Consider the following 27,226-nt stretch of genomic DNA (forward strand, 5'->3'; position numbering starts at 1 on the left):
CACCTCCTCTCCACTGTAGGAAAGTCTCAAAACGACCGGATTTTGCTCCCTGTAACAAAGGCGGCTTCTAAGTTCAGCTCGTTGGGTGGCCGAGGGGGGGGGGGGGGGGGGGTCTCGGGAGTCATAGCTCGTCAAAGTCTGCCCCTTCCCACCCCTCAGTTCTGAAATATACTCTGCTGTCACTCTCGCAGACGTATACAATAATAATTACAACCCTTTCAGGAAACATTTCAGTCATCAGTTGCAAATAAATTTTGTTGTGCTCTACAACTTTCGACAAATTGATTTTTCATGTTCAGAAGCTTAAAAAATTAGGGTTGTTATAAATCTTTAGACTTTGGCTATACATTTATGTGAAGTACGAAAAGTATATCACAGAAACCTACCACAACTGATATGGTGATTCATGCCTCTTCTTGCACCTCTTTAAGCACAAACTGGCGTTCTTTCACGCTATGATCGAACATACCACTGAGATGCCGCTAACCCCTTCTGCTATTCATACAGAACTTAATAACTTAAAGCACATAGCGGTCAAAAACGGCAATGAAGCAAACCTTGTACAAAAACTTTACAATAATAAAAGAATGAAGAATATAAATTCCTCTACACTTAAAAAGAATGGCCTTACTATTATACACTACAATTCCATTTCTAGGTAACATTGATATCGTATACCCACTTTATTAAAAAAATGTGACATCATCAATGCCACTAACTTGCTCTTTATACATTATGAGAAACCTCCAACTGACAAATTTTTAAAATCTGGAATATATAAAATACAGTGTTATATATATCCGAGTTTTATATGGGACAGACAAGAGGGCATTTAAGACCCGCTTTCGTGAGCACTTGCTCAACAAAGATGCCGAGAATTCATGTAAGTCAACGTTTGCAGAACACCTCAAAACAGAGAAACAAGCACTTCCTCCCCGTCCTTCCTTAACATAGAAATTTTATGTCATTGACAAGGCTTGCAAAATGAACCTTTTAGAAGAATTTGAAATATACAAACATTATCACCCAAATTCAAAACACTTCTTGAATAATCAACTTGCATTAAAAAATAGACTCTATTTTGATTGCATATCATCTCTTATAAAATGTTGAAATTGGCCCTTCTCTTCCCTGTATTACAATTATGCGTTATGTTTTTAGGCGTAATATATATAATTTCCTTATGTGCCTTAGTTATATTTTTTATATATGCTTTTATACATGTTCCTCTCTGCTAGCATAACACATACATAGATGTGATTCAGTTATTGTAAACTGTCACACTATGTTTAAAATAATCACATACAGTATGTAAATTTCCAATATGTAAATTTCTGTGCATACCATGCCATTATCCTTCTAAGAAGAAGATACTGACCATCTGCTACACTAATATCAGCTTCTGTAGTATACTTTTTATACTTCATATAAATATATAGCCCAGGTCTAAAGATATACAGGGTGAGTCACCTAACGTTACCGCTGGATATATTTCGTAAACCACATCAAATACTGACGAACCGATTCCACAGAACGAACGTGAGGAGAGGGGCTAGTGTAATTGTTTAATACAAACCATACAAAAATGCACGGAAGTATGTTTTTTAACACAAACCTACGTTTTTTTAAATGGAACCACGTTAGTTTTGTTAGCACATCTGAACATATAAACAAATACGTAATCAGTGCCGTTTGTTGCATTGTAAAATGGTAATTACATCCGGAGATAGTGTAACCTAAAGTTGACGCTTGAAACCTCCGACGTACAGTTGCGTGTTGTAACAAACAGGAGCGTTTCATAGGACTTGGAGGACGCATAAATTGGCCAGCCCGTTCTCCTGATCTTACACCTCTGGACTTCTTTCTGTGGGGTACGTTAAAGGAGAATGTGTACCGTGATGTGCCTACAACCCCAGAGGATATGAAACAACGTATTGTGCCAGCCTGCGGCTACATTACACCAGATGTACTGCGGCGTGTACGACATTCATTACGCCAGAGATTGCAATTGCGTGCAGCAAATGATGGCCACCACATTGAATATCTATTGGCCTGAGATGTCGGGACACACTCTATTCCACTCCGTAATTGAAAACGGAAACCACGTGTGTACGTGTACCTCACCCCTCATGGTAATGTACATGTGCGTCAGTGAAAAAGACCAATAAAAAGGTGTTAGTATGTGGACGTAATGTTCTGTTCCAGTCTCTTCTGTACCTAAGGTCCAGCACCGTTCCCTTTGGATCCCTACGTAATTCGGCGCTCTCCGATACACACGATCGAACAGCGGAGTAGTGATACTCAAGCGTCAACTTTAGGTTACAATATCTCCGGATGTAATTAACTAATTAACATTTTACAATACAACAAACGGCACTGATTACGTATTTGTTTAAATGTTCAGATGTGCTAACAAAACTAACGTGGTTCCATTTAAAAAAACGTAGGTTTGTGTTAAAAAACACACTTCCGTGCATTTTTGTATGGTTTGTATTAACCAATTACACTAGCCCCTCTCCTCAGGTTCGGTCTGTGGAATCGATTCGTCAGTATTTGATGTGGTTTACGAAATATATCCAGCGGTAATGTTAGGTGACTCATCCTGTATATCCCTAGATTTGTAGGCTTCTGAAGATAGATAGATACATAGATTAATTTCTCGAAACCGGCAAAAGATAATAAAATTTATTTGCAACTGATGACTGAAATTTATCCTGAAAAAATAATACTATAGTTACTGTAAATTACAGCTATGATTATAATAACAATAATACTCATAAAATCTACGCGAAATAATGTAACTGAAAGCGCTCGGCAATAAGCGAACATTTCAGTGGCAAGATAAATGGTAGCGGATTTTCAATTAACAAAAAACTTGTTCAACAAAAATTCCTTATCCGTAATTGCAAAACTCTGGTACTACTAGACTGTCATGAGACCACAATGCCTTTACGCTGCAGAATGGCTTTCGTTAAAGGCAGCCAAACAAATCGGTGCAACAGAAAAGAAAAGAAGGAAAAGAGTCCAGAAGATACTGGGACCACAATCTGACAATAGGAAATGGAGGTTAAGAAATAATAAAGAACTTTACGAAAAAACAGAATGAACAGAACAACACACTGTGGAAGAGAATAATTGTATAAACATGTAAAACGGCTGCATGAGAAAACTGGAATAAAGGAATTTTTAACTTCTTGATAGAAACCCAGAGATACTAATGACGTGGATCAAATGAGTTAGAGCAGTCCCGAACCAAATGGAAATGACGGAAGAAGTAAAAGGAAAAAGACAAAAGTTCGCAGCAAAAGTGTGAAGAGAAAAAGATAAGCGGCATGTAGGATGAACAAAGAAAAGAACAATAGTGTGAAAAAATGAAAAACTAATTACAGAAAGAAAGGAACATTGACAACGCATAAGCTCCTTCGCGTGTTTCTCAGTAGCACAAACCAATAAAAACTGTTGTAATGCCATAATAATAATCTGTTGAGACAGGTACATCGCATTAGTATAACATCCCAACAAATTGAAATTTCGAGAAACGCACCATTTGAAATGCATTTGTCCGAAAATTTGAAGAGTGCCTACATATGTGTCATTCACTTGATTTAAGAATTATAACTGCAACGAACTGTCACATTTGTGATAAAATTTAAATTCAAACAGTGCACAAGGACTGTGCACTGACGACAATCGGTATTTCACTTGACCCGCTCCGAGTTTCAACACAGGCCTCCATGCTACGGGTACGCGATCCTCTGAATATGAGCATTGTTATTTCTCACAGTCGCTTAAGCCTGCATTCCGGAAGTCAGTGTTGTTGTTTCTTTTCTTTCACTCGGTGTATTGTGCTGTCCTTTCTGTCCTGGTGTAATCTCACCACGGAAATTTACCCTCTACCACGCAATAATTAATAATGGTCAATCAAATCATCCACATTTATTTACGTTTGAAAAGTATCTGATCGGATTTTCTAGTAATATATGCGCCGACAGCTCGTCGACGCCAAGGTATTTTGCTAGTACGTTTATTCTTTGGAATAACAGAGATACAGAGATGTATGCTCCATGGTCATTATAGAGGGAGAAGGGACACAGCTTCGGAAGTATCGTTTGGAAGATTGTCGGATTGCTAAAAGAGATTTATTTACTCGTCTTCGCGCTAAAACGAGCTAGGAACGTTTGTGCCGCTAGCGTGATAGATAATGAGAAAGAAAAACCTGTAAAACCAAAATATATGAGACTTGAAATCCACAGAAAACGGAACATGTACGGAAATGGATTCAATATACAATTTTCCTCAGAAATAAGGTTTGTGACCATTTTATTCTACAGTGAATGACGAATGAGTTCTCTGAATCATTGATGATTGTCTGGGCCCTGTAATTAATTGGGAAGTTTCAGCTGTGGCGAAGAGAGCCTGTAATCTCTGAGTTTTTATAAATCGTCCAAAAAGGCTTCGTCCACATCTGAAATTTTAGAGCTGTCGTAAACTGAACGAATTGTTGAAACGATCGATTTTCCCAACTGAATGCAGCGCTTAATAATAATGACAAATGTAAAGATCTTTCCTAGCAAGCCAGCCGCTGAATGTTAAGACGAGGGGCTCCACCAGAGATTCTACTAGGCTGATTTCACGTAAATAATATATTTTAACTGTACACAGATAAAGGACAGACAGAGAGAGAGCGAATGAAATTCTAGAAAATACTCAGAATCCTCCATTAGCATAATTGTTTGTCTGTCTTTTCACGGATCAGCCTACATATAAACCACGAAGCCCTGACTTTATTGTACCGATTTATGTGTGAGAGTGAAGGAGTAACAAAGGCGACAGATACACCTCTGTACAGACAAAACATTACACCAAGTTAGCGGCAAGCTGCATTCACATAGACTTTCATCATTTACAAAAACAGAGTAGAATTCATTATAATGGCCAATCCGTGACAGGACACGTTTTTGGACGTTGTCAAAATAATTTTGTTCTCTGTTTCATGTGAACTACGACGAGACAACTTGACTTGGAATAGAGAAGAAATACTCGCCGTCAAATTAAGTGGATCTACACATATAAACAGCACGCTGGGCGCAGAAAAGGGGCCAGATCTATAATTTTTTATTAAAGCTTGCTAGTATTGAGGAAGTAGACGTAGATTTGAACATTTACTAATTTTGTTCATGCCAGATGTAGTTGATTGACTTGCCCTAATTGCATTTACCGGTATAAGTACGATAAGAATTAGTAGCCACAGAAGTATTCTTGTGTGAAGGGAGATATATACATATTGACGGTAGAACATTTATATGGTTTTAACTAGGGCAATGTTTAAGATGAGTCAAGCAGAGCAGAGCAACACGCAACAGCCTTCAGCTGTGAGCACTGATAATAATGATGTAGTAAGAAGTGTTGTAGAACCGATCGCTACAGATAGCGCAATAGAACGCCCGGTAGACACGGCTGGAGATGTAACAGCAAGTATGCAACATGGATTAGATCCATTAGTAATTATCATGAGACAGACGCAGATGATAACCGAGAGCATGAATAATATGAAAATCGACATTAACGCGAAACTAGCCTCAGTTACTGAAGGGCAAGAAAATCTGAAAATTGACATTAATGCGAAGTTAGCCTCAGTTACTGAGGGGCAGGAAAATTTTAAAACCGACATTAACGCGAAGTTCGCCTCAGTTAATGAAGGGCAAAATGATTTGAATGCGAAGTTAGCCTCAGTTACTGAGGGGCAAAATGATTTGAATACGAAGTTAGCCTCAGTTACGGAAGGGCAGGAAAATCTGAAAGCTGAGATTAAGCAGCAGTTACACGACAGTTTTTCCGAATTAGAGCAGCGGATAGAGGCGAAGACAAAGGAACTTAAAGATCAGGCCGAAGAGACGGAACGAAAATTAACTGCACAAATAGAATTGGTGAAAGCTCAATGTGAGGAATCTACTCACCGCCTACGTGTAGAAATGAAGGAGTATGTGGCTATTAAGATAGATACCGTACGCGAACAGGTGGAAATGGTTCCGCAATTAGTACAAAAGCAAGATGCCATGTCATGTGCAATTGCGCAACTTCCTGAATTGGCACGTACGCAGCCGAACCTAAAGGAAAGTGTGGAACACCTTACAGAACGTCAAGACGTTATAGACCACCAAATTAATGTATTAACGGGTAAATTATCCGAAATTTCATTAGAAAACAAAAGGCTAATGTGTGAAAACGTTGAGCAAAATGTTAAAGCAGCATTCCAGAGTCTATGTGGCAAACAGGAAGAGAATTTGTTTGCGAAAGGACTTGAGGAAGTGCGACAGCAGTTAGGTGCTGACCTCGAGCATTGGAAACAAACGATAGCAGAGTCGATACGCGTTTCACAACAAGGCTCAGAACAAATGAATACAGGCCAGCAGCAGAAGTTGGCGGCGACTATAGAGCCAGTTACTGCACATTCACATACGATACCGACTTGTGTGAGTAACTCAAATATTAAATTGCCACGAGCTAGTTGTTCGCGTGAAGTTTTATCCGACGGAGGTTACGAAAGTCTTTGCCATGCCGAAGAAAAAATGATAAAGCATCGGCAATTTCAGATTTTTAACACTGACAAAAGGGGGGTCCATCCGATTGTTTTTATCCGAAGTTTTAGAGGAGTGCTACCCAGAAATTGGTCAGAGTGGCAGAAGATCAGTTTCGTTACTGGGTATATACAAGGTTCGGGGGCGATCTGGGCCTCGGACATGACTTCTGTTTGCTCGACCTATGACGATTTTGAGAAAGCGTTTTTAGCAAAATTCTGGTCAGAAGGGGTACTGGAACGCCTAAGGCAGGAGGTGCTCTACCCAGAGCCTTTCTCTTTTTCGAAAGGAAGCCTTAGGAAGTATTTTGAAAAATATATAAATAAAACTAGATATTGGGACAGACCTATGCCTTTGCCAGACATAATAAACGTACTTAAGGCAAGACTACCAACTAGCATCCGGAATCAATTAATTTACGGGAACGATAAAGACCTGGAGTCGTTCCTCACGACGTTAGATCATAGAGACATTATAGGAGAGAACAACCAGAAAGCCCGTAACAACAGATTCCAATATAGGGAGATAGAACCTCCGCCAAATGGTAGGCAAGGGAACGCACAGAGATCGATAAATAGTGGAGAAACTCCTCAAAATCTCAACAATAATACCGGCAATAGTTTTGCGAGGGGCTATCCAAGGAACAACAGGAATGGGAAACGATACAATCCCGTATGGGGGAACGAAAGGAATTTCAGACCGCAAGCCTGGAACAAGAACAGTAATAGAAAGTGGAACCAACCGGGGGGAATAAACTCTAATAACCAACATCAGTGGGGACGGACATCTACGAATCAACCGGTAATTACCGAAGTGACGGACGATGTCAACCACCAGGCGAATCAAAATCCAACAAACTTGTAAGGACCCACTCGTGCCTCGGAGGAGCGGTCAACAATTGGTTGAGGGGCAACAGGATATGTGTACCCATGCTAACGTATAATGATGGACGATTACTGGCAGATGAACTGACCGAGGACTTAGAACCCCAAGATGAGGATAAGGAACAGGTGGCAGTAGCCGAAGTGCAAGTCATTTTGGAGACTGTACCTATAGTGGCGGTTTTAGACACAGCTGCAACCACAAATGTTATTTCGGAGGCTCTATTCAACAAGATCAGAAATATAAGACGAGTACCAATTTTTCCAGTTCAAAATTGCAGAATAATAGGCGCCGTTGGGGCTAGATCGGCTAATGTAAAAGTGCAGTCACTACTTAGTGTAGAAGTAGGAAATGTAGCAATATTAAGCACATTCCTTGTTGTGAAAAATTTGGTGGTAGACTGCATTATCGGAGTCGGCAGCCTACGTCAATACGGATGCAGAATAGATTTTAAAACAGGAAAAATTTGGTTAAATGTAAATAAACAAGAAATTGAGTTGGACTTGTTGAAAAAAGAAAGCCTTACCAGAAAATATAATAGTGGGATCAGTGTGCAAGTAATCAGGACTGCACAAAATTCTAAACAGCACGTGAATAATGAGTTCCAAGTCAAAGGAGATTTCGGTCAATTAGTGTATGAGAAGTTGAATGAATCAGACTGCATTATTGAAAAACAGAAGAAGCAGCTCAAAGAATTATTATTAGCGTATGAAAACGTGTTTGATGAAAGGCCAGGAGTTATTAAGGGATACATATGCCATCTCTACGTTAAGCCGCACGAAACGGATTGTAGAACTTTCTATCCTGTTCCCTGGAGGTTAAAGGCGCAAGTTCAAAAAGAAATAGATCGCATGTTATAATGGGGTTTGATCGAACCATCTACAAGCCCATTCTACTCCCCATTGTTGGTCGTGCCAAAAGCATACCCGGGATCGAACAAAATAAAAGGGTTATTTTCTCATAACGACTTAAAAAAATATAATGAAGATTAGAAGATAGGGAGGAATGGTGTTCCGAGTGACAGAGATGAACGCTAGTAAAAAACATAACAATAAACTGTGTGTGTAGTGATAGAAACCTTTAAATTGAAATAGTTAAGCAGTGACATAGAGTATAGAAATAGTGACTAACTATTATTATCAAGTGCTGTAAAGAAGATAGTGGAGATAGGCTTCACCGGTGGTTTGGGTGAACATAGAACTTTAGCATTGCTAAGGTCATCAAGAATGATTAAGGATCTAACTGACCTTCAAGAAGAATGAAATGTTTCCCGCAAATGACGCTGAATAATCAAAAGAGGTTCCGAGTGAATATTCATATATAATCTCATGTGAACGCTTAGATGTGTAAACGTGTGAAGGGATGTGTTGTGGTAGTGAATAGTGAGTGACGGTTAACGCCGCAAAGATAATTTCCCGCGCAAAACAGTTGACGTCGGCGCGAGAGTTAAAATCGATATAGACGATACAGATATGCTTTGTAAGAGACTCGCACCAAACGCGAGGATAAACTGAGTCATGTTGAACTTAAAAAAAAAAATAGGTGTTATAATTAGAAGTTAAGAGTTTTTAATTTATTAATGAATGAGTAAAGAAAGTAATATTCATAGAATTAGAAGTTATTTAATGGTTCGTGTTCGTTTGGGAATTTTGTGTGAAAAATCCATTTCCATATATGAGCATGGATGAACGCCGTATGAATCAGAGAGTAAATGAAAGAAGTGAATCCGCATTCCTCAATGCTAATAACTTTTACATTTCAGCACTCAAGCGAAGAAATATATGTATTTAGAATAAAAAGTATTGAGTATAGCTAAATTATATGACTTATCAAGGAAATATGAATTATGTCTTTGTATCAAATGAACTACACTTTCCATTATTCGATGATTTGAATACAAAATCTATAGTAAGTTACATGAATCCTTTAAATTACGAAGAACAAATCAGTGATAGAAAATGTGTTAGAACTTTTGGACTTATAAGCACAAGTGGGGAGGCAAAGTCAAAAGGAGTATTCAAACGAGAGTAAATTGGATGATGCTTTTGGCAACATCATTAGTTAATGGTTGAATTCATTGAAGTATGTCGTAACAAAAAGGATCCATGAAGCCATAAGGATTTTGCTTTCAAAAAGGAGAATCTTGGACGGTGCAACCTAATCAGTTCTCTTACAGGAAGAGTTTCCCTTGTGGTCATTGCTAATTCTTTTGGAATGAATGTTGCATGTGATATTCGAGTATCCCTGTCTCTTCTACTCTTCCCATTGTGGGCCGCGTAGAAGATCAACTAAAAAGGGGGCCGCGTAGAAGACCGACTACAAATGTGGACGTCGGGGACATGCAAGACCCGGGGGAGTTTAGCACCGCAAGATATTGTACTAGGAGCAAGATTGTAAAACGAGAATTCACGTTATTTATTGTAAAACGTTTTTTTTTTTTTTTGCTAGAGGCACAAACCACTCTTCTCCAAATCGTAATACAAATTGATCCCTGTCTTTCCTTTAGATATGAATTTCAAAATTATATATTTTTTGTTCTTCTATAGGCTTTCCTATCTTCTATGTACCGTAGGCTGGGGGTCTAGGCTTCAGAGGTTTTCCAAGGTTTCCCTGCTTAAGAAAGTTCCCGAATGGGTAGACCCTGACATCAGTTCATGAAAGATCATCTTCCTTGGTTGTGCACAGCAAACATAACACCTAGATGCACGTAAAAGCAATACAGCCGCGGTACCTGTCTCTTCATTTCTTCTGTCTTCAACATTCCTTTTCTTCGTCTGACTCAAACATAATATTCTCTTTCAGTCGGAGGACTGACAATCATCACTTCCGGGTTATCCACGCTAATAGATAGCTCGCGAAGTGTGTTCGATGAATCAAAATTGAGCTCACAAACTTCGCTCGCTGCGACTGGCATTGTAATCTCACCACGGAAATTTACCCTCTACCACGCAATAATTAATAATGGTCAATCAAATCATCCACATTTATTTACGTTTGAAAAGTATCTGATCGGATTTTCTAGTAATATATGCGCCGACAGCTCGTCGACGCCAAGGTATTTTGCTAGTACGTTTATTCTTTGGAATAACAGAGATACAGAGATGTATGCTCCATGGTCATTATAGAGGGAGAAGGGACACAGCTTCGAAAGTATCGTTTGGAAGATTGTCGGATTGCTAAAAGAGATTTATTTACTCGTCTTCGCGCTAAAACGAGCTAGGAACGTTTGTGTCGCTAGCGTGATAGATAAAGAGAAAGAAAAACCTGTAAAACCAAAATATATGAGACTTGAAATCCACAGAAAACGGTACATGTACGGAAATGGATTCAATATACAATTTTCCTCAGAAATAAGGTTTGTGACCATTTTATTCTAGAGTGAATGACGAATGAGTTCTCTGAATCATTGATGATTGTCTGGGCCCTGTAATTAATTGGGAAGTTTCAGCTGTGACGAAGAGAGCCTGCAATCTCTGAGTTTTTATAAATCGTCCAAAAAGGCTTCGTCCACATCTGAAATTTTAGAGCTGTCGTAAACTGAACGAATTGTTGAAACGATCGATTTTCCCAACTGAATGCAGCGCTTAATAATAATGACAAATGTAAAGATCTTTCCTAGCAAGCCAGCCGCTGAATGTTAAGACGAGGGGCTCCACCAGAGATTCTACTAGGCTGATTTCACGTAAATAATATATTTTAACTGTACACAGATAAAGGACAGACAGAGAGAGAGCGAATGAAATTCTAGAAAATACTCAGAATCCTCCATTAGCATAATTGTTTGTCAGTCAAGGTGTCAAAGGTGAATTGCGCTTTACTACAGTTCCTCACCATTTTCGATATTCATAGTTTTCGTGCTACTTTACCCACCCAAAATTATCTGAGAAAATTGGAAATTGACGTAAGTAAAAATGAAAACACTTGTACAAAAATGTTTTCTATTACGGGTGGCGGTCGGTCATGACCCCCTTCACCCTTCTCCATTGGATCCACTGTTGCCAAGTAGGAAATCACATGTGTGCCATGGAATCCCAAACACCCCCTCTTACAGGTGTGTTAAGTGTCTCACACCAAAAATACTTTTCTAATTAGTAAGTCATTATGTTCCAAATTGAGGTGAAACTGCTGCAATCATTACGTAGCATTATATGGGAGCAAGTGCCGATGACAATGCAGAGTATATGAAAATAATTATTATGTCTATTATGTACTTCATATTGCGAAGTTTCTGCCACGGACTTATTGTGTCTTGTTTGAGACTAGGTCAGCCAAAATACACATACCGTCATTCTACAGAGGAAAATAAATGTGTTGAATTAAATTTATATTGCAGTGAATTTAAAGTTTCCATTCTTCAATCTGCCTACTGTTCTTATAGGTAATACAACTACTCTGAATTTATACAGTGGGTACTGTACAACAGAACACTGTGAAGTACAATCAACCTAACAACGCCGGGCATTCAGTTAGTGCGCAGCAGTACGGTGTAAGGGCATGTGCGGCCCGTTTGGGCACCCAGCGACATTGCCTACTCTAGCAAACACCACGATCTGACAGAAGGGGGCGTGGTCGCCGGGCGCAGGCTCGGTCGGCAGCAGTCTGCTCCACCTGCAGTCGACACAACTCGTCACGTGTCACTCCAAACAGGTTTCCCGGTAGGGGTGTTTGCTGGCGAAGAAGGGTAGGAGGTGGCTGACCAAAAACAAGCGGTGCGTGGTCCCTTTTGGGTCCACTGTGAAAGCATGCGGCCGTCTAACGGATAATTTGAAATCACACTCACAACAAATGGTTCAAATGGCTCTGGGCAGTATGGGACTCAACATCTGTGGTCATCAGTCCCCTAGAACTTAGAACTACTTAAGCCTAACTAACCTAAGGACATTACACACATCCATGCCCGAGGCAGGATTCGAACCTGCGACCGTAGCAGTCGCGCGGTTCCGGACTGAGCGCCTAGAACCGCTAGACCACCGCGGCCGGCCAGTCACAACAGAAAGTGCACTAAGCCACATAGCTATGTAAGCATACCGGATTGAAGGCCTCGGCGACACGAAACAGAACCCACGCAGAACCTTGTAATGCAATTTGCTTTAGGAGCTGCAGAGCCATAAAGCAATACAAATTAATCGGTTATCTTTTGTTGTATTAACTGTACGTAACGATGGTGCAAAATAAGCGAAGTTCAAAATATAGTCACAGTTTCGGTTTCACAAGGAATCACTTATCTATTCCGTTTCGCGATGATTTTTGAGTATATTGAGTTTGGTCCTGAGCGTGATGAAGGAATGCAGACGCTTGGGATCACGAAACAACCCGATCCTTAGATGGTTTGCAGATCTCTCGCACACAACAGCTTCCTGCAAACCTAGCGACTGGGAAGCTGCTGCACCAAAAGGGGGAAAATTGTATTTTTTTATTAGAATTTTCCCACATTGTGAACATAATTTTAGTACAAATATTGTTAATGTTGATTTACAAATAAGAAAACCAGTGCTACCTGACGAAGCAGAGCTAAAGATGTGCCGACTGACATGTTGCGTCGTAAGGCGCACTCAATCTGACCCGAGGAACCGTCACTAAGCCGCGACTGCTATCGTCCAAAACAGCACCAAAAAGCAAAACTCCCAAAAAAATGTTGTTCAAATGTGTGTGAAATCCTATGGGACTTAACTGCTAAGGTCACACTCCCTAATCTTACACACTACTTAACCTGAATTATCCTAAGGACAAACACACACACCCATGCCCGAGGGAGGACTCGAACCCCCGTCCGGACCAGCCGCACAGTCCATGACTGCAGCGCCTGAGACCGCTCTGCTAGTCCCGCGCGGCAGTAGAACCCCCTTCCAAAAACAACCACCACATGAAATCTGGTGATTTACTGGTCCTCAGCATATCACACTGCAAAAACCACCTGTCTTTGTGTAACTTTCAAATTACGTAGCATGTTTTCGGTACTGTACAGATCGTATAGCAGAGATATTATTCACAGAGAATTTGTGAACATCACACTATATGCACGCCTTAAAGATGTGAAACCGGACATGTATAAACGCTTTTGCAACTTGAGCAATTTCTAATTAGCGAAGTAACTTGTAATTTCAATGGCTACGATGAACGCTCCCTTCCACTGTAAATAGTCCAACACGGGCCCTTTTGCAGGCAGTCTTTCGTTCGCCAACGTTGAAAACGGCCATGATAGCGAGCGACGGGGTGGAGGTGAGAGATGAAACGGCCACATTTGGCACTTGGTGATGTTCTGCAGATTTCCGGCTAGTATTAGACTTTTTCGCTGGACGAAGAAGTTCTGCTAACTGCTAGGTTGTGCGACTTACAAAAATATTTCTACTGGACTTTGAAAATTGTCGACTATCGTCGGAATTTGAAATATTTTCTGCAGTCATCGAACTTCGAGCCACTGGAAGTGGTGGGTATTTTCATTTTATCAAGGCACCTTTGGGTTCTGGAATATTTCGGACGACGTTCAGGCTTCAAATACTTCATGTGATGCGGAGACATGGCAGGAATCTAAACATTCAGGCAGTGATCAGAACCCATTCATATTACATATGACCCGCATTATGATCTCAACGACTACGCCGAGTGACGGAAATAAAGACGGAGTTGAGGATAAGGATTAAAACAACGGGTGAATAGCTCTATATGATAAGACTTGCTAATGACATTGCTACACTCTGTGAAAGTGAGGAAGAATTACTGGACCCATAAAAATACTCTTGTCTCTCAAGAAAAGTAACATATGACGGGCAACGTAAGGACGATATAGGGAGTATACTCACGTCCACATAGTGGTCATATGAACTAATGTGTCTAATGCGTATAGTTGCCATCAGCTGATCGTGATTCAGTTGACTGAAATTTCTAGTTAATCCAGTCATAAAGACCTGATTGTGATCCAATGAACTGATACATATAATATGTCCAGCAACCATGACCGAATCACGATCCAGTAAGCAGATATGTCTAATACATTGGGCCACATTGAGCAAATTGTGAACCAGTGCACTGACTATCTGACAACCTCATTATGATCCAGGGCAATGATATGTCTAATGTGTCCAACCAACACGACCAGATCTTGATCCAGGACATTGATATGGCTAACATGTAGGACCGCCACGACTTGGATATGATGCAGTGCACTGATGTATGTAATGTCTTCCTCCACCATGACTTTATCTTGATCCGCTACACTAACACATCTAACATGTAGGGCCTTGCACTAATATGCCTAATGTACCTCCCACCTATGTGATCGTGACCCAGTGTGCTGATATGTCTGATGCATCCAGCCACCATGCCTTGATCATGATCCACTGTACTGATTCGTCTAACACGTCCAATCACACTCACCTGATGGTGATCCAGTACATTGACATATCAAATGCATATGACCATCAGGACCTGATCGTAGTTTAATGTGATGATACGCTTAATGCATCTGGCCACCATGACTTGATCGTGATCCATTATGCTGATATGTCTGATGCATCCAGTTACCACAAACTGTTCATGATCCAACATGCTGATATGTCAAATGCATCCAGCCAACACAACCAGACCACTGATATGTCTAATGTGTAGGGCCACAGCGAACAGATAGTGATTTGATGCGCTACGTCTAATGCATCCAGCTACCATGACATTATTGTCGAGTACACTGATAGCATGGCTCGCAAGACGTGATCATAGCCCGATGTGCCTATATGTGTCTGGCTGCCAAGACCTGATAATGATTTCATGGTATGATATGTCAAATGTATCCAGTCACCATAACGTGACCGTGATCGAATGCACTGATACGACTAATGCGTCTGCCTGCCACGTTCTGGTCACGATGTAAAGCACTGATTTGCCTAACGCACTTAGCCGCCATGACATGATCATCTTGCAGTGCAGTTATATGTTTAACGTATCCAGCCACCACGATCTCATCGTGATACAACGTGCTTATGCTGTTGTCCTGTCAGTCCTGCTCTAAATTGTGATGCTAGCGACTGACACCAAGGTTGCTGACAAGTGACACCCTGTCATTAGCGGTTTTGCTCAAACATACCTGCACCGGCCGGTGTGGCCGAGCGGTTCTAGGCACTTCAGTCTGGAACCGCGCGACCGCTACGGTCGCAGGTTCGAATCCTGCCTCGGGCACAGATGTGAGTGATGTCCTTAGGTTAGGTTTAAGTAGTTCTAAGTTCTAGGGGACTGATGACCCCAGGTGTTAAGTCCCATAGTGCTCAGGGCCATTTGAACCATTTTTCGAAGATTCCTGCTGTCTCTAATGTACAATGAGGTGACAAAAGTCATGGAATACCTCCAAATATCGTGCCAGACCGCCTTTTTTCCGGCGTAGTGTAGCAACTCGATGTGACTTGGACTCAACAAGTCGCTGGGAGCACCCTACATAAATATTAATCCATACTGAATCTATAGCTATCCATAATTGCGAAAATGTTGCTAGTGCAGCATTTTGTGCACGAGTTGAGCTCTCGATTATGTCCCATAATTGTTTCACAGGATTCTTGTCGGGGGACTGTGTGGCCAAATCATTCGCTCGAACTGTCCTGAATGTTCTTCAAACCAGTCGTGTTGTGGTACAGTGACTTGGGCACTGTCGTTCGTTCCATCTGTGAATGGCTGCAAATGATCTCCAAGCAGCCCAACGTAACCATATCCAGCCAATAATACGTTCAGTTGGACAGGGGACCCACTCCATTACTGGCTACACTATTATGGAGCCACCACCAAGTTGCACAGTGCCTTGTTGACAAGTGCGGTCCACGGCTTCGGGGGGTCTTCGCCACACTCGAACACTGTCATCTGCTATTACCAACTGCAATCGGGACTCACCTGACCAAAGCAAATTTTTTTAGTCGCGTATTGTCCAACCGATAAGGGTCGCGAGCTCAGTAAATGCGTTGAAGGCTATGTCGTGCTGTTAGTAAAGGCGCTCGCGTTGGTCGTCTGCTATCGTAGCCCGTTAGCGTCAGATTTCGCCGCACTGTCCTAACGGATACATTCGTCGTACGACCCACATTGATTTTTGAGTTTATTTCTCGCAGTGTTTCTTGACTGTTATCACTGACAACTTTACGCAAACGCCACTCCCCTAGGTCGTTACGTGAAAGTCGTTGGACATTTCATTGTTCGTGGTGAAAAGTAATGCCTCAAATTTGGTGTTCTCGGCACAATCTTAACACTGTGAATTTCGGAATATTGATTTCCCTAACGATTTGCGAAATGGAATGTCCCATGCGTCTAGCTCCAACGAACATTCCGTGTTCAGTCTTCTAATTCCCTCCGTACGGCCACAATGACGACGGAAATCCTCCCACACGAATCAGCTGAGTACAAATGACAGCTCCGCCAATGCACTGCCCTCTTATACCTCCTATACGCGAAATTACCCCCATCTGTGTACATGGGTATCGCTATCTCTGTCACCTGAGTGTAATTTCTTGTGGGTGCATATAAAAAGTAGAAACATACAGAAGTATATTACCGTGGCTCCCCCTTTTGATCATCATAATGATTTGGGCGCCAGAAGTGGGTTGTGTTGTCTTATCATTCCACCCAACTCTTCTGGAGTAATTATTTGAACGGAGACTCAATGCTCTGTTGAGCTCTGAAGTCACAAGCAGGCACACTGAGCAGTCATCATTTATATACATTCGTCCAGGCCCATCAGTAAGGTTTCATTCACACATGGGCGTCCAAACTTACCCAAGATTCATCAACGGTAGTATGTTGTTGTTGCTGTGGTCTTCAGTCCCGAGTCTGGTTTGATGCAGCTCTCCATGCTACTCTATCCTGTGCAAGCTTCTTCATCTCCCAGTACCTACTGCAACCTACATCCTTCTGAATCTGCTTAGTGTTTTCATCTCTTGGTCTCCCTCTATGACTTTTACCCTCCACCCTGCCCTCCAATACTAAATTGGTGATCCCCTGATGCCTAAGAACATGTCCTACCAACCGAACCGATCCCTTCTTCTAGTCAAGTTGTGCCACAAATTTCTCTTCTCGCCAATTCTATTCAATACCTTCTCATTAGTTATGTGATCTACCCATCTAATCTTCAGCATTGTTATGTAGCACCACATTTCAAAAGCTTATATTCTCTTCTTGTCCAAACTATTTATCGTCCATGTTTCACTCCCATACATGGCTACATTCCATACAAATACTTTCAGAAACGACTTCATGACACTTAAATCTATATTCGATTTTAACAAATTTCTCTTCTTCAGGAACGCTTTCCTTGCTATTGCCAGTCTATATTTTATATCTCTACTTCGACCATCATCAGTTATTTTGCTCCCCAAATAGCAAAACTCCTATACTACTTTAAGAGTAGTATGTAGCAAATGTATATATGATAATTTTCGATTCCTATTGTTTATTCGTAAAAGGGCTACGCGTCCTGCTTCATTTTCAGTCCTGTAGGGAGACTATTCAGACAAACGAGATCTGGGAGAGAAACCATTGTCTGTTGTTGGTCGCTACTGCAGTTCCGTTTGGCATTAATAATATGCCTAGAGGCTTACCATAGGTCCATAGGTCTTTTTACACGATAACACACCAACGAAATAAGTCAATTACTTGTCTGGGGGCCTTTTGGCAGACCCAGGCCACTCTGTCATGCACACACACACAGACACACACACACACACACACACACGCACAAACACACGCACACACTAGAGAATATGAACAAGCAGTTCTCTCATAATACGTCACGCAAAACACTGGCGAAACACACGAAACGTAACTTCGAAGTGTAACGTAAATAAAAGTTTGTTCTGTGATCTTATGTTTAGAGTGTCGGCATGTCGTTGGGAGAGTGCGTATTATTAAGATATGATCTAGAATTTGCGTCAGTGAGCGGCTACTGACCCTCGTCATGGCGTCTGTGGTGTCGAAGGTGACGGCGCCCGGGACGATCTTCACGTTCCGGTCCTCCTCCTCCTCGTAGCCGGCGTTCTCGCTCCTGAAGCGCTCTTCGAACGCCCGCCGGTGGGTGTGGCCGCTGCCATTGTACTCCTGGGCCGCCGGACCTGCGAAAGTGAGATTATGTGTTACCCGCTGCAATCACCGACAGGAACGCGAAGCTATAGCTAACTATGGACAACGAAACGAACTTATCGACTAATGCACTTCTCATCAAGCGAAAGGATAGAGTAATATATTTCATTGTGTTCAAAGGTTTCTTTCCAAATTAGTTACTCTACATCTGCATGTATATACGTACTCCGCAGGCCACCGCGTAGTACGTGGCGGAGGATACACTGTACAACTTTCCTGTTCCACTCGCAAACAGAGCCGAAATTTCAACTGAAAGAAATGGGGTTAACATTTTTCATAACATAAATAGAAAAAGGAAAGGAAAAATGGTGTGTAGAGTTGTTAACACACCTGCAGTAGTTTTCTCAGTAACGCATTTTTTCTGAATTCGTGACTGTGCACTTTTTTCTTCATAAAAGTCTTCCAGCGAGAAACTAACACCTCTCTTCGTTGCTGCACGTTTGCTGAAACGTGAACCACATGTCAAGTGCCAACAGTCAGAATACTGCTGCACCTTTTATAACGACATTAGTATGAAAGGTAAAGATACTGTGAGACGGAGATAAAGCGGTGCGGTTCTAATGTGCAATGATTTTGTTTTTGAAAAAAATTACACAGTATTAGAGTATCACGTACAAACTATTTTTTTATTATAATAAAATAAACATGAATTCGTAAATACCTTTTAACAAGAACTGAAACACGTCTCATCAAACAATTCGGAACGCAATACGTTAAGACCAGGTTTTTAGTAGGCCACTGGTTTCCCAGGTAGGACGTACAGATACAAAATTATCTCAATACTGATCAAAAACAGAAGTATTCGATTCAGGAAGCTACACTCTCAGTATCAGATTTTGATCGACCTCGGTCGTTATCGTCCTCGATTAACGAAGGAGTCTACAAAAAGCCTACATATAGAAACTAAGCTATAATTTTACAATATCGACCGTTGTCATCTTCCAAAAACTTCTTCCTGCTCTTACGCTTCTTCTACGTCTATATCATCCGCTGTTCATGCACTCAGTTGCTTCCAGCGTAAAAAAAAAGAAACCTTCCACGTTGTGGGATATGTCTCTTTCAGAAATACTGGTCTGGGACTGTCACCTCAATGCATACATACACTCATAGAAAGAGATCCGCTTAACTAAAGAAACACTGTTTTTTTCCTTGTTTCACAATTTTATTTCTATTGTTACTGCACAACCTAGGTTTCGGGTTATAAGGCCATTTTCAAGAACATTACTGATCCCCAAAGACTACAATGCACAGATAAACATGATGACAAGGCAAAGATAATCATCTCAACTTCTTGACGTATCGAACGATAGCTTAATGTAAAATTAAGGCAAAGACCATTTTAACAAATTACTTGATCATTGACGTAATTTTACATTAAGCTATGGATCGATACCTTAAGAAGTTGAGATGATTATCTTTGCCTTGTCATCATGTTTATCTGTGCATTATAATCTTTAGGAATCAGTAATGTTCTTAAAACTGGCTTATAACACGAGAAACCTAGGATGTACAGTAACATTAATAATGAAATTGTGAAATAAGGCGAAAAATAGTCTTTGTTGGTTCATTTGCAGTGATTCACCAAGAACCCACAATTGATTCAATTAAAATGAGATCCTTTTTTTTACTTTATAAACTGCAAGACAATTCTGAAATGAAAATATTTTGCTTATAGTGCGTTAAAAATGTAATGACATTAAAAATGTTGCAAAGTTACTAACACTACTATGATTTCGTTACAACTGAAAACAAACTTTTTCAGGATTAAAGAAAGTCACGTACCCGTATCCTCAAGAGAATGCCTGAGTTCCTCCAGGTATGCTAACTCTTCAAGTGCCCTAATCTCTTCCAAACGCCGTCGTCGTCCTTATGAGAATCCACAAGTGAGCAGCGTGTAACAAAACAAATTTCCTTTTTTTTACCATAAACATCTGTGTAGAGTAGTTTTTCAGTTACGGACTTCTACATCACGCTGTACGATAATACATTGGCTTTCATTAACTACAAATAATTGAGACAAATCACCGAATATTTTACTACATTAGTAGCGGTGCAAAATGTTAACACTTACTGATTTCGCTTGGGTCATATTTGTATAAGAACAGTTGTGATTAAGAGGTGATGCAACTATCGCAGAAAGCTTTGTTGACATAGTATCTCCAGAATTGTCCGAGGAAGATGGTAATCGTCGCATTAACCTCAAAATTACACTTATGTGTATAAGTAACGACAAGATAAGATATCAGATCAAATCAATCAAAGGCGGAAAGGCCATTGGACTTAATGGGATATCAACACGATTCTACATAGAGTACGCGAAAGAACGCGCGTCTTTTCTAGCGCCAGTCTACCGTAGATCGTTGGAGGTGGCAATCTTTCTTAGCGGCTGTAATAACGTTTACCGTTTACAAGAAGGGTAGTCGAACAGACGAACAAAACTATGGGTTTATATCGCTAACGTGGGAGAACGAAAAATCTCCTCCGTAGGAATGAAGACGGGTTCCGCAAACAACAGTCGTGCGGTACACAGCTTCCTCTGTCTGTCCGCGAGACCCAGCAGGAAGCATTATGTATTTTAACTTCCAGAAAGCATTCGAAAGAGTTTCGCAGTGCTGCGTAATTAATAAAATAGTAGTGTACGGAATACCAGACCAAATGTGGGATTGGGCTGAGCAGTTCCTAACAAACACAACGCAGCGTGTCACTCTTAACATCCTAATACGTTAATGTAATTCCAGGCCACTGGACGACTATTGGATGGCTAGATCACTTTATATTCCAGTACGCTATGTAATACAGGAATTTTATTCCTATTGCCCTGTTTTCAAACTACTGTGAGACATGGCAGATTTTCTATTTACAAATTGTTCCGCTGCAAAATAGGTACGCATAAATAGAGGCATACATGTGAGGATAGAAATGTTGCTGAAGAATTGACCGAGGTGTAATTGATGGTCAGAAAAGAAAGGCTTAAAACTGAGGAGCAACAAGAGGTATCGACACTGAACGTGGTGCTACGCCATTTGCGAAATATGGAATAATGGTACTCTGTACAGAGTGGAAGTTTCTCTTCTGTCATTGGACAGCAAACTTTTGTTTCAATTGCTATTGCTATATTGCTACAGGTCTACGATTTTCATTCAACTCAAAGTGCAAACAACTTTCTGTGGAGGGCAACCACAGCTCAGGGACATTATGAATAACAATAACAACACTCAGCTCCCACAAACAATTTAAATATCACAAAAATTACAACAACTAAAAAGTCAAGAATGAGGAGGTGTTTCCAAAAGCCGCATAGCTGTATGAAGGTGTTTTATTCGCAGTTGCCGTTTTCTCGTTATTGTAGACGCATCTCCAGGTTTATAATGGAAATATAACCATTATAAAACTGAAGTTGCGTCTATAATAGCGTGAAAATGGTAGTTGCAAATAAAGCACTTTCATGCTGCTATGCGGTTTCTGGAAACACCTCACCGTTCTTGACTTTTTAGTTGTGAAAACTTGAATGTTTATTGAGTATCGTTATTGTTGTTCATAAATTCGAAGTTTCTCTAGTGATGCAACTTTTTCGCTGTAACGGACAGCCACGAAATGGTTGCAAAAGTAGCTTATAAATTATTAGACAGACTTTATTCAAGAAGAAAAGGGTGTGGGCAGCGAGAGAGGCAATCATCAATTTTATAAACGTCTTTCCTCACAAGGCAACCTCCCCCTCAGATTTAGTTATAAGTGGGCACAGTGGATAGGCCTTGAAAAGCTGAACACATCTCAATCGAGAAAACAGGAACAAGTTGTGTGGAACTATGAAAAAAGAAAAGAAAAATATACAAACTGAGTAGTCCATGCGCAAGATAGGCCACATCAAGGATACTGTGAGCCCAGGAGCGCCGTGGTCCCGTGGTTAGCGTGAGCAGCTGCGGAACGAGAGATCCTTGGTTCAAGTCTTCCCTTGAGGGAAAACTTTTAATTTTTTATTTTCAGACAATTATCCAAGTTCAGGCACTCAAACATAATCAACTTCGCTCTCCAAAATTCCAGGACATGTTCATATTTGCTTGGACATATGCGGGATTTGACGGTCTACAGACGGAAAAATTTGAAAACGTTAAAAACATATCTTTTAACAGAGCACAGGGAAAACTGTGCGGCTGTGAAACTGTTGCATTCATTTGTTGCAGTTTATGTTGTAGGGAAGCAGCCTACTCACGCCGTAGTAAATTCACAGCAGTCTTTCCATTGTGTGCCAGCCTAGTCCGTTGTAACTAGCTCTGACGTCATAAATGTTTCGCAATACTTTAAAAATCAAGCAAATAACCTGAAACGGTTCTAGCATGTCAGGAGTAATACTAAATTAATATGTGTTGAATATCAGTTCGATAACTTTAACCATTTTCGAAATTTGGCCGTTTTTCTGTAAAAATCATTGGCGCAACAGAAAAGAGCTACAGACTTAAAAATTTATATTTAGATTCCTTTTCCATAATAATTTAATAGAAACAATAGTTTGGATCTCACAAATTAAGATTTTAGTTGAAATTCATAATTTTCTGGTTTTTGTCTTAAAAATTAAGGAAGCAAGATAGATTAAGGAGGCTAATAAATAAGGCTAGGATGTTTATATTTAAGTAGAATGGAGATCCGCTATAACCATAAAGATGTGAGAAGTTTCATTTGAATAACTATAAAACTATAGCGATAGCGTATCTCCAAAGGGCAAGTTCAGAGCTCATCTACTGCGTGCAGTGTAATTAAATTAATTCTCTCGCCCAAAATATTTAACTTAGCCACATCAAACTTTTATTATGATTACTTACCTGTGTGTTGAATGCACATTTAAATTGAGAGCTTCAATGGCCATCAGCAAAAGAATCTGTGATTTATTCAATAACTTAATGTGGTGCATTACTAGCCCAGCGGCTAGTCGGGAGAGCCGATTGGATCAGGCGTTCCCTTAGCCGTCCGCACCGCGGCTTTATATATAAGATCGCTGCGCGAGGAAGAAAGGCCCCAATTCTCTCCAGACGCTGACTAGCGCACCATCTGTGTCGGGAGTCGCGTCGCGTCGGTATCATTGCTATAAACAGCCTCCGATGCCGTATTAAGTTACTCGGGATACGCGTAACCATGAAATCATTTTCGAGTGAAGTGTTAATTCTGGGATGATTTTAATTATCTATCTTCAGTTTGCGTATGTCGTATTTTCACGTGCCGCCGCGGGACAGACATTCTACCATTATTTAGCGTGGCATTTGATGAACTTAAACATCAAATTATGGCGAGTATTCATTTAAACATTTAATTTGGACAGTTATAGTTGCATCAGCGCATTACACTCTGAACGGCTCTGTTAGATTGTGTGGATTTTTCTTTTTCTTTTCATCTGTGACTTTCAGAATACAGAGAATTTTTAGAAAATCGTTTTTGATTATGAATCCCAGACAATCTCCTAATTTATCAGAGCTATAAGCTGCAGCTATAAGTGTGTTTCTCAGATGAAGTGGGCACTAGGAATTCTAACTACAGGCTTCACGTTTTGCTAATCACTTTCTGGTCGCCAATATTGTAGTTAGAGAGCCAGTGTTGAGAACGGCAAAAGACAGCATAAATAATAGGGACATTTAACAACAATAATTCCACCCGCCGCCGCACATATGGTTAATCGGTCGGGAAATGCAGTGTTTCTACATTCAAACATATTACATAACAACATTATTCCTACCAGCCGCCCCACAAATGGCGAATCGGCCGTGAACTGGTTTTAGATTCAACACATTTAAATAACGGAAAAAATCAACCCGGCGCCCCACAATGTGACAAACTCTTACGTTTACAGCACTTTTTTGGGAGTGATTATCACATCCACAAGGAAGCCTAAATCGGGCAAGGTAGAAGAATCTTTTTACCCATTCGCCAAGTGTAAATGTTAGGTGGGTCGACAACATATCACTGTCATGTGACGCAGATGCCGTCACCAGCGTCGTATAGTATATATCAGACGTGTTTTCCTGTGGAGGAACCGGTTGACCTATGACTTTGCGATCAAATGTTTTCGGTGCCCATTGGAGAGGCACGTCCTTTCGTCTACTAATCGCACGGTTTTGCGGTGTGGTCGCAAAACACAGACACTAAACTTATTACAGTGAACAGAGACGTAATGAACGAACGGACGGATCTAAACTTTGCGAAAATAATCTTTTCACTCGAGGAAATACTTGAACCAAGGACCTCTCATTCCGGAGTTGCTCACGCTAGCCACGGTGCTCCTGAGCTCACCATATCCTTAATGTTGCTTATCTTGCGCATGGACTACTCAGTTTGTACATTTTGCTTTTTTTTCATAGTTCCACACAACGTCTTCCTGTTTTCTCGATTGATCTGTGTTCATTTTCTCAAGGTCTATCCACTGTGCAAACTTATAACTAAATCTGAGGGGGTGCGATGGGGAGGTCCCCTTGTCACACGTAACTATGACGCTAGAAATTAGAAACAGCTGAGTCATTACAAATTTCGAAGACAGCTTGTACAGACTATCATCGAAGACGTGAAGTAAAAGAAGTTAACTCACGGCATGTTCGCACAGCTGACGTACCTGTCCTCCCGGCGTTCGGGTCGTCGTACTGCAGGAAGCGGAAGCTGGGCGCCCCCGGCTCTCCGGGCTCGCCCTTCTGGCCCATCACGGACACACCCGGAGGACCCTGGAAAAGCGACGGTGCATGCCAGCTGGTTAACAAAGGCGCCGTCCCTGTCAGTTCTGTGGGAGGCAAATCTTTTCGACCATCAATACTTACGAGTAAAACTAATCAATAGTAGCAAGTTATTTATACTGTTCACGTCATATTACCAATATTTTGCTAACAGCGCAAATAACGAAAGTGCTTTCCACAACATTTTGCTCCTTCTGTAGCTTTCTCTTGGACAGTAGCAAGCAAAACGTCTTGCTTCAGACACGAGTGCGAGACTAATAGGTCCATATGAATTCTTGAAAAATTGTTTCTACAAAATAAATTATGATTAGACTAATCTACTTGAAGGTCTACAGTTTTCCACAGTTTACAATTGACGTATATCTTTTACTCAACCCTTTACAATTGACGTACGTCTTTTACTCAACTCTTTAACATCGTAGTTCCTTTAACCCAAGTGGAACGTGGCACATTTGCGCCTACAGTGCACCATGGATGCCAGGTGCAAAGAGCTCTTTAGAGGGAATTTCTACCAGCGGTGAGTGTTCTAGTTCCTGGCTTTTGGCAGCTGTTATATGCGAGGAATGACTGGGAAATTTCCAATAACTGTGTGCTCGTGGATTTGTGCTGGCCAAACCTGCGATGCTAGACGACCCAAAAATAGGTCAAGATACGATATTGCAGACCTGTGTTGGTGAGAAGAACAATGGAGTACTACAACCGTTACGAATTACACGAGGTACATTTGCAGTTGCGAATACGAAGAGGGAATGAGGGAATGACGACAGTGAAAATTTACGCTGTATGTGTTTCATGACGGCTGTAGTCGTCGTAGTGCCTGTTCCTACGGACATGCATGCGTGCCGCAAGGAACATTGCACTGTTCTTCTCATGAATACAGGCACTGAAATATCGCATTTATACAGCGATACCAGGCACCGACTCTCAATTAAAATATCCTCTCCTGTATGAGAACTGTCTCGCGGTTCTAGGCGCGCAGTCCGGAACCGTGCGACCGCTACGGTCGCAGGTTCGAATCCTGCCTCTGGCATGGATGTGTGTGATGTCCTTAGGTTAGTTAGGTTTAAGTAGTTCTAAGTTCTAGGGGACTAATGACCACAGCAGTTGAGTCCCATAGTACTCAGAGCCATTTGAGCCATTTTGTATGAGAATTACGTACATAATATGTGTAGGGAGTACAGGTTGTGACTCTGGAACGACGACATACGGGAGTTTGGTTCTGGCCGTGCGTCGTGCACGGACACCCAAAGCGGTTCAGGCGATCGCTCGCTTTGAGCGGGAAATACACGTTCGAGTCGCAGTCAGGCACAAATTTTCATTGTCGTCATTTCCTCATACAGCGGATGCTTGTTCGCATTCGCAACTACGATTATATTTCATGTGTAGCTCAAAGTGTAGTATGGTTTAGATTGTTATCAATATAATCCATACAGATTGTGTATTACGGAAAGGGACGAATGGGAGAGTTGCGAAATAACTTGCAACTCAAATCTTAGTAATAATAACTACACAGGAAAGTGCACTTAGGCATCTTTTTCGTAATCTGCTCACTGAAGGTATATAGAGGTCCCCAGATTTATGATCAGTAACACAAAATCCATGTTATTAACGAACAGATAACATCCTCAGAAGGTTCTGTTCTATGGACTGTTTTTATACAAAAACAAAAAAGTTCCTATGTAATGACTGCAGAGGGACTCGCAGGCACTATCTGCAAATGTGCAGAGAATTCTCGGTCAATTAACAGCACTGCTGACGTCCTTGGATGGTACTTGGAGTGGCCTGAACCATACCTAGCGCGGCTGTGGCTTAGTGATCGGTCATCCCCAGAGAGATTCAGCGATGGATTCGTTGTTAGCCACTGGGAAACTATTTTATATGACGGCGGATTTATGATACTCTCCAACATTATATTAACGGAATTGATTAACCATAGAAATTGCACCTGAGTGCAACATT

The 27,226-nt window shown here is 41.0% G+C and overlaps 1 protein-coding gene across 1 annotated transcript in view; it reads right to left on the minus strand.

The window, feature by feature from the left end:
• Nucleotides 1–27,226, minus strand: part of LOC126252896 (collagen alpha-1(XV) chain-like) — a 269,979-nt gene that overhangs the window by 195,298 nt on the left and 47,455 nt on the right. The window contains exons 4-5 of the mRNA XM_049953866.1: nucleotides 25,153–25,258; nucleotides 18,372–18,532 (exon numbers count right to left, since the gene is read on the minus strand). Of these exons, the coding sequence (XP_049809823.1) occupies nucleotides 18,372–18,532; nucleotides 25,153–25,237 (246 nt within the window). The 5' untranslated portion in view covers nucleotides 25,238–25,258. The remainder of the gene's footprint in view (nucleotides 1–18,371; nucleotides 18,533–25,152; nucleotides 25,259–27,226) is intronic.

The sequence above is a fragment of the Schistocerca nitens genome, chromosome 4, assembly GCF_023898315.1.
Source record: "Schistocerca nitens isolate TAMUIC-IGC-003100 chromosome 4, iqSchNite1.1, whole genome shotgun sequence".
NCBI classification, from domain to species: Eukaryota; Metazoa; Arthropoda; class Insecta; order Orthoptera; family Acrididae; genus Schistocerca; species Schistocerca nitens.